The 8,852-nt window shown below is 36.0% G+C and overlaps 1 protein-coding gene across 1 annotated transcript in view; it reads left to right on the top strand.

Moving 5' to 3' along the window:
• Positions 1 to 8,631, top strand: part of DCC (DCC netrin 1 receptor) — a 1,279,089-nt gene extending 1,270,458 nt beyond the window's left edge. Inside the window, exon 29 of the mRNA XM_011950993.1 lies at positions 3,317 to 8,631. Within this exon, the coding sequence (XP_011806383.1) occupies positions 3,317 to 3,406 (90 nt within the window). The 3' untranslated portion in view covers positions 3,407 to 8,631. The remainder of the gene's footprint in view (positions 1 to 3,316) is intronic.
• Positions 8,632 to 8,852: the final 221 nt, after the last annotated feature.

Below are 8,852 nucleotides of genomic sequence, written 5' to 3'. Positions count from 1 at the left end.
CTTCTTCCTTCTTCTTCCTTCTTCTTTCTTCTTCTTCTTTTTTTTTAAGAGGCAGGGTCTTGCTGTGTTCCCCAGGCTGGAGTGTAGTGGCTATTCACAGGCACAATCGTAGTACACTACAGCCCTGAACTTCTTAGCTCGAGCAGTTCTCCTGCCTCAATTTCCCAAATAGCTAAGACTACAGGTGCACATTACTACACCAACTTATACAGTTATTCTCTAGAACTAAAAACTATGGTGACAAAAAAACATATTTTTGAAATTGTATATGTTACTTCTGAGATCATAAAATACCCAAAAGTATAGATTTGTGAAGAAGAAAATATAAAATAAAAAATTGAAGGAGTTTAAGTAATACAAAAAGGAAATGACATATTTAGAAAATAAGAAGGGAAAGTTTATTAAAGACAGAAAAAGTTTTACTGAGAAAACAAGCTAAAAAGGGTTCCAGTTAGAAAACTCAGAAGGAACATCAATGAAGAAGGGGAAAAAATCAGAATTTTAAGAAAAAACATTTATCCCAAAAATGCACTATAAAGGAAATTCAAAAAGATGTTGCCTAAAGACAACTATTTATAGTACACTTTAGTTGTTTCTGAATATAATTCAAGAGAAAACATTTAGAAGAAGCCTAAGGAATTAACATATCAGATTCTTGAAAAATCAGGGCACTAAAAGAGAAAAAAGATGGAAAGAGCAGATTAAAATTCTATTGTGTTATTACATTTGGATGTTTTTTAAGCATAAATTATGAAATGAGAATAATCTGCCACCCTTCCAACTAGCTTCTGTTTTTTTTCATGCATAAATGTAGTCTTCTGCAAAATTTGCAAACAATATATTGAAAAATAAATGTATAACAATATCAAGGAATAAGTTGGTCACATTTAATCAGTCCTCTCCTCTATAAGCAGTGCAACTACCAGGTTTTTTATAAAATTATACTTTCTTTTGATATCTGGTTGTTGTTAAAAACAAAGAGTCATTTCATCTGAGTGAAGAACAATACATTTTTCTTGACTTAATTTTTTTCAATACTACAAACAATAAAATATTTTAACTACATAGAGACCAAGGAAGCTGACTATGTGGACGTGTCTGTGAATGTTTTGGCAGATGAGTATTATATACTTAACATACTTTTCAAAGATTCAAATTTATAAGACTCTAATGTACTTTTGTCAGAATATAGCTATTTACTTCAATATCTGTTTAGGATCAAGGTTTGTGGCCACATCTCAAATAAAACCAAACTTCTAAGTTCACATGAAATATCTCATCTCATAAGGAATAATGTCAGGTAGGCCCATTTTTACATTAAAGGTTGACTCTAAAGAATGGCAGCCAAAGGTATACTATTAAAAGCAGTAAGAAATACATATTAAAGGAAATACAGAAACAGGGCAAATAATCTAGACCAGCATTTACCTATGAAAATATAATGTGTAATTTTAAATTGACTAGAAGTTACATTAAAAGATGTAAAAATAAACAGGTGAAGTTAATACCTTTTATCTAACCCAGTATTTCCAAAATATTATCATCTCAACATGCAATAAATATTTAAAATTGTCAGTAATATATTTTACTTTTTTTGCACTAACTGTTCCAAAACTGGTGCGCACTTTTTCATGTAAAAGACATTTCAATTTAGGCACATTTTAAGAATATAATAGTTACATGTGGCTAGTGGTTGCCATATTGTACAATGACATCTAGACACTTTGAGAACAACAACCAGACAAGGAAAACATTTTGGAAATGAGTTACCTAGTAATCCCCTTACTTCAACTTGTCTCATACATACACATACACACACACACACACATATGTAGTATGTATATAAACAGGCTTTTAGCCAAATTGGAAACTTTTCAGTCCCCTATTAAGCCCTGAAGGCTGGGTGATGTATGCCCAAATCATTCACTGACATGCTGAGAATTCTATAGGAAGCTCATACATTAATACCATACATTTTGAGCTGCTTTTTCAGTGGCTGGAGTAGCTTTTGCCTACCTCCCACCCATGCAAATTCTATCAATGCTCTCTTGAGATTTGACGAGATTAGATGTACATCTCTGACCATGGTACAGAGGAATGTGTTTTGGCCTATGCAGAGCAAGAAATCATGGCTCAGGCCTCATTGGCTCAATCATTTAATCAATGGAATGCGCTAGCCAAGAATAATAAGTAGAACATCTGTATAAGTCAAAACAAATAATATGTTCAAGAAAGGAAAAAAATAAAACTAACATTTATTGAACACTTACCACTGGGCAGCTGGTAAGTGCCCCTGACTTGTTGAATCCTCCTAACTCCTCAAAAGGCAAACTTGTTATTCTCATTTCACAAGTAAGGAGACAAATTCAGATAAAATGTGCAAGTATATAAAAGGACTGGGGTTCAAATCAGTGTCATATCTTGTTTCCCCATCTGGATGTTAAAACTAGCTGGGAATTTTTCTTTCAATAAGGATGTCTAGGTTCTTCCCATACCTTCTGAAGCAGAATTCCTAAGCCTAGTGACCTGGTATTTGTGATAACTAATAATCCTATTACTTATTGACATGATAACAGTGACTTACAGTGAGTGATTTTACAGAGTGAATTAGTCACAGTTCATTAGGCATTCTGCAGTTCAACCTCTTCTTTTATCCACCATTCAAATTGTCCCACAAAGGATCGACTCTGATTTGGGGCATGAATTTTGTTTCCACACACAAACTAAAGTCATAATCCCCAGAAGTTTCACTGGTCAAGGCAAAGCCCATTGAGTTCTCACATACAAAAAAAAAAATGTATCTATATCATGACACAGAGAAAAAAATATTCTGTTCATATCTTGATGGGTCACCTAGTAAGAGGAACAAGAACTGATGTATTGAATATCCACCATATGCCAGACCCCATCATGGGCACTAAACATGTCGCAGGAGGCTCAGAATAGCCTATGAAATAGATGTCATTATCATTTTATAGATGAAGAAAATTATGTATCAGAGAGGTGCACTCACTTGTCTAAGACCACACAGCTAATAATTGGGAGAACTTAATTTGAAACCAAATCTTTTTGACTCTGAAACCTCTTCCTTGTCACAGATGGAGATGGAGTGAGTGAAACAATATGCAATCTCTTACTATCCCTGTTTTATTACCAGCATCTTCATTCAATGAATATATTCTGAGGACAGCCCTGGCTGTGGTATTCTAGGTCAGACTTGAGAAAACTAAGTGCCCCAACTAGCTGTGGCCCCAGGCTTCATAAAAGAAATGGATCAATATTTGGTACTAACTCTTGGCTCTCATTCTCTTTATAGGTGTATGAACAGGATGATCTGAGTGAACAAATGGCAAGTTTGGAAGGACTTATGAAGCAGCTTAATGCCATCACAGGCTCAGCCTTTTAACATGTATTTCTGAATGGATGAGGTGAATTTTCCAGGAACTTTGCAGCATACCAATTACTCATAAACAGCACACCTGTGTCCAAGAACTCTAACCAGTGTACAGGTGGTCACCCATCAGGACCACTCAGTTAAGGAAAATCCTGAAGCAGTTCAGAAGGAATAAACATTCCTTCTTTCATAGGCATCAGGAATTGTCAAATGATGACTATGAGGTCCCTAAACAAAAGCAAAGATGCATTTTCACTGCAATGTCAAAGTTTAAGCTGCTAGAATAGTCCTGGGCCTTTGCCACTGCAGTGACCACACTGTCATAACTAATGCCTATGTTTTCCTTTGTCAAGGCCTGTTGTTTAATGTGTAGGTCTAGTCTTACAAAATGCAAGTGCATTATTTAAGCCTGTACCATGCCATGGCAAACCAGTGCAAGTTCACTATTTTGTTTTCAACTTTAACATACAAAGCACCCATGGGAATCTCTCATGCCATAGCACCAAAGGATTGGATGTTTTCCTTACAGCACAAAAAGTAAAGAGTAAACAAACAAAAGGCAGAGAATGCTTATGTTTGTAACTTAGTCATTCATCTTGCACAAGTGGTGGATATTAGTGAGGGGCTAAAAATTCACCTATTTTGGCAAGTATTTGTAAATCCACCCTTGGTTAATATGTATGTCAGGAGTCCAGGAACATAAAAATCTGCAACTAGTGGCATTCTGCCAGCAGCAGTACATTTCCAGAAAGAGGATATAATATGCAATCTTCTCAGACATATGGTAATTATATGCTTAACCTTGTAATAGGACACTTTTCAATTTGGGTGGCTTTTGTGCCATACCACACTGTGATGCAATTTCAAAGCTTCACCAAGGCCATCTTCCTTAGGAGTTTGGCCAGAAGAATGCCCCCATCCCTTCACCCCATCCCTCCCTGAATTCTCCTTGGCAACTAGCATTGGGTGAAATGGCCAGCGCCACATGTCATATGGTGCACTGGCCAATGTCGCCTGTCTTCTACTCCCATAGAAATGGCAGATTCCCTGAGAGCAGGCCCCGAGGAAGAGAAGGAATATAAAAGGTAACTTCTAACAGTATCTTCTCTTAAAGAATGCCAACTCTGCCTACAGACAGGGTCAGTGTTGGGAAGCATTGGCCACCAGACCCTTTTGTTAAGGGAATCTTTTACACCACACCTGTGTCAGAGTCAGGGGAAAGCAGAGGGATAGGTGCCACCTGACACTTTTGACGCATAAATCCAGCAGATACTTTTCAAAGCAGCATCTTAAACTGTGGACTACAGTTTTAAATTTCTATTGCCATGTTTATCTACAGCTTGGAACTAGCTAAAATTAAGAACATTTTGTGTGCAGCCTTTTAGTTTCTGAATTTTCAGCTGCATTTGGAGTTAATCCCTGTTTATGTAGCTGAATGGCCAAAAGGGAGCTAGTTTGCATATTTATCAGTTAGGTGACTTGAAAACCCAATGAGAGAGTTTCAGCTGAATTATTCCTTTCAGCTCTGCCTTTGATTTCAAGCTTGAGTAGGTCATAATTTTAAAAGAGCATGGAAGGGATAGGATCTTTACAACCTAATAGCTCCTTTTATTAGGTGGGTAATTATATATGAATCCCTGAATAAAATATTTTGAGCAAAATGGCACTGTAACAGAAGTAATAATTCAGATTATTTTTTTACAGTTTTATGTCGGGAAGAAAATCTGATGTCAAAGAGAGGGCTGTTCAAATGGTTCATTAGAAAGTCCGGTCCATTTGCGAATTTGTTCCTTCAACAAGAGTGTTCATTCAATTTACTCAGATTTTCTGGAAGTCTTTCTGAAGAGCTATGTGATGTTATTCTATGTGACAGATTACTCTTATTTAACATCTGGGCACTTAGGTAGACAACCTTCTACTGACCTGGAATAAAGTGTTTCCTAACATAATATTGAATTATTCAGAAATAATCCATTACTTCAAAAAAGAAAATATTCATTGGGCTAGCCCAACTTTCTCTAGGCCCTAAGAATTACTACCTCCCCTTTCTAATTCTAGCATACATGGAACATTCTGTTTAGGTACTTGACCCCCATGAGGGTAATACTGAGTGCTCAGTTTGGAATAGGTTGCACATCTCAGATTTTAGGGGTTGAGTCACACCTTCAATCTGTAGAATATAGATGATCAATCATTTTCACAAATTTCTAGATCATTTAGGAAATAAAATTTTTAAAAATCAATTTAAAATATATGTTATTTGTCTCCAGTGGAAGTTACATTTCTGCTGCATGCTGTTGAAACTTTCTTCATTAAATAAACACAATGGTTAATCTTAGTAACTGGCAATGCCAATAATAGCACCATGCATTTAATCTATAATACAATCAATTTAAACATCCTCAAAAAACTACAGTATCATTTACCTGGTAGTATTAATATACAGTGATGTCACCACAACTTTTGTATAACTCTGTTCCCTTTACCCTCAAATGATTCATATATGTATACAATTTCCTGCCCAAGTTTTCAGGTAACTTATTAATTTCCCAGTCTACTGATCTCTTGACAAGAAGAAACCTGTGAATACTGTAAACTAGCTCTGACTTCCTCCTACTGAGTCTAGTTCATGGTATCCAGGACTCTTTATGCTCATAAATCTGATTCCCATTGGGTGATACCTGACAGCCAACCAGCAGCTCTACCACCAGAACTCATTTCTCCCTGAAAAAGAAGAAAGTCATATTTGGCAGAGCATTCTCTGGTCTGCCCTGTAATGTGCTGAAATGTCAGGCAAGAGCCTCTTCTTTAAAAAAAAAAAATGGTATTTTTCTTTGTATTTCACCCCAATAAGAAAGCTATTTTCTTTCCTCTGCAGAAATTTCTGTATTTGTGAAACTTAGAAAAATTTAGATAGTTCAAATGTATAAAGAATATTTGGATTATGCTCTAGCCAAAAGTTAAATGTTTCGTACTGAATTATAGCCAATAAGAAACCAGTCATACTTGTCTCTTCGAATAACAGAGATACAAGCTTCTAGAATATTTAAATAATGAAACTTTACATTTGGGAATTATCAAATGCATACTCAATTTAACAATCTGAAAAAAATATCAAGTCAGTGATATAAGTGGAGATTTATTAAGGATCCCTGTTGGGCATATTCTTAGTTTCTTCAAAATAAGGATTATTCAAAATTAGGTGTGTATGTTCAGTCTCCTGCCTTGGTTCCAGCTACACAAGGAGAGCCATCCTGTGCTAGTGTGATGTTTCAGACAACATTCTGAAACTAAAAAGTTTGGCACTTATTGGCTTTTCCAATAAAGAATCTCTTAAGTACAGGTATTTCTGGAAGCTATTGGTGTCTGTGCTTGAAGATGATTGCTGATGCTTATCCACCGTTTGGGTACTTCTGTTGACTTTGTTTAAATGATCATCTTACGGTTGTCTCCAAATGTAATATGGTATCTCAGATACAGCAGCTGGACTGTAATTACAACAAAAGGTTACTTCTAAAGATAACATCTTACCATTTTAGATAAAATTGTGTCCCAGAATTCTTATGGTTTTGGAATGTCCATTTCTAGTCAATGAAAAAAGGAAAAATGGAAAAATTGTCTAGTTTCGGGTGTGTTTAAAGAAAACAAAATCAACTGAACTTTAAAATAGATGTGGAGCAGGGTTACCTTCCCTTTCACTCAGTTTACTTCATGCAACCACAGGCAGTCCTGTAGGCCAGAGGTTACTATCCTAGCCTGCTCATAACTATTTACAATACAGAGCCCACAACTTCCTGGAGATGCAGAAGCAATCATACACTCAAGTCTTCACCCTCTCTCTTTTTGTAAATCACATTCAAAGCAACATTTTACTCTTAATTTGCATTTCTCTGGTGACTTTCAGAAATCACTTTAGTATTGTACAGAAAAGCTTTTGAGTCCAGTGTTTAAAATTAAATTGAATACTTTGGAAAATCATAGATAGGTGTTTTGTATGATATTCCATTCCAATGCAAAATATGTGTACCCATGCCTCAATGTATCTTGCTATCTAAATACCTGTTGCCAAAAAGAATCGATTTGAGAAAAAAAATGCCTATTTCCTGGTCAGTGAGGTTATGTAAAAGACAAAATACCACACCCATATCAGCAAATGAATATTACTACTGATCTGGACTCTTTGTTGCCACTATTGCATAACGTTCACCTGGCAGACTTCCAGTTGCACTCTCTGAAGGACTTTTTTCTCTTGTTCTCACTAGAGAGCCTTTATACATTGTCATCCTGTGATTTTTGTTGGTAGAAGAGCAAGAGCAAAACTCTGCAAGATTTAATAAACACAGAGGCATGGGCCAAGGGATCTCACTGTGTGCTGAACGTGTATTTTCAGATGCAAGAAAGGAATGTTGGAGAGGAGGAGAAATGCTGTTTTTTATTATTGTAGGGTAAATCTGACAATTCTGAACTTTGTGGATTGTCAGCTTGTTTGGGGGAAGGGTGGGTGGGTATGGGATGTACTTTTTATAAGTAATATTTAATTTATTATTTAGAGTGGCTTCTTTTTGGATAATTTATGATAAAAAGGGAGATCGGGTTGGGATCTAGATACGGCTGTTAAAGCTGCAGTGTTCCATATCTCAGAGGGACCACTTTGGAAATGAATTGTCCATTGCTGAGTATGAAGAGATGTCTAGTCCAGGCAAAGCTTTCACTGAAGTTCCATCATCACCACCTTCTCCCTTTTTAGGGTCATTCAAAGAAGATAACACCAAACAATTCTGAAAGCATTTTGCAGATCAGTGCTACTCATTCAAAGGGCTTTGCAACTCAAACAGATTGTTAGTGTGCTAGTGATAAGTTTATTTGGTAGAAATGGGTATACTACAGCTTTAACTAGCCTTAGTGAGAAAAGAAATTTTTTGTTGTTGCAAAACACCTTTTTTAACAAAAAGGTATTTTGAGCCTACAAAAAGTTTCTTTAAACTGTCAGATTCTAGCATTGTTAACCAAATTAGACTAGTGATTGCAATATTTAAGTGTAAATCTTGTTCTACCAGGAAGGAAACTTGCTTACAGTTTAAAACAATGACTGTTTCTACACATGATCTTGTATACTACTACACAAGGAAAAGGGGGTTTTGTAATCACTGTAGAACAGTCTCATATTCATTTTTTATAGAAATGTTATTCCAATGGTGCATTTTTTGTTTAATAAATAAAGTTTTGATACAAAGTTCTTTCTTCATGTTATTTATAGTAAATGTTGTACCACACACACAACCACAACCTTGCCTGTCTGTGTTCTTAGGATCCATTCTCTTAGTCCATTGGTGTTGCTGTAAAGGAATACCTGAGCTGAGTAACTTAATAAAGAGAAGAGGTTTAATTAGCTCATGGTTCTGGCAGGCTGTACAAGAAGCATGGTGCCAGCATCTGTTCCTGGTGAGGCCTCAGGAGG

Source organism: Colobus angolensis, unplaced genomic scaffold (genome assembly GCF_000951035.1).
Source record: "Colobus angolensis palliatus isolate OR3802 unplaced genomic scaffold, Cang.pa_1.0 Scaffold312, whole genome shotgun sequence".
NCBI lineage: Eukaryota > Metazoa > Chordata > Mammalia > Primates > Cercopithecidae > Colobus > Colobus angolensis.
This window is presented reverse-complemented; position numbering and strand designations above follow the sequence as displayed.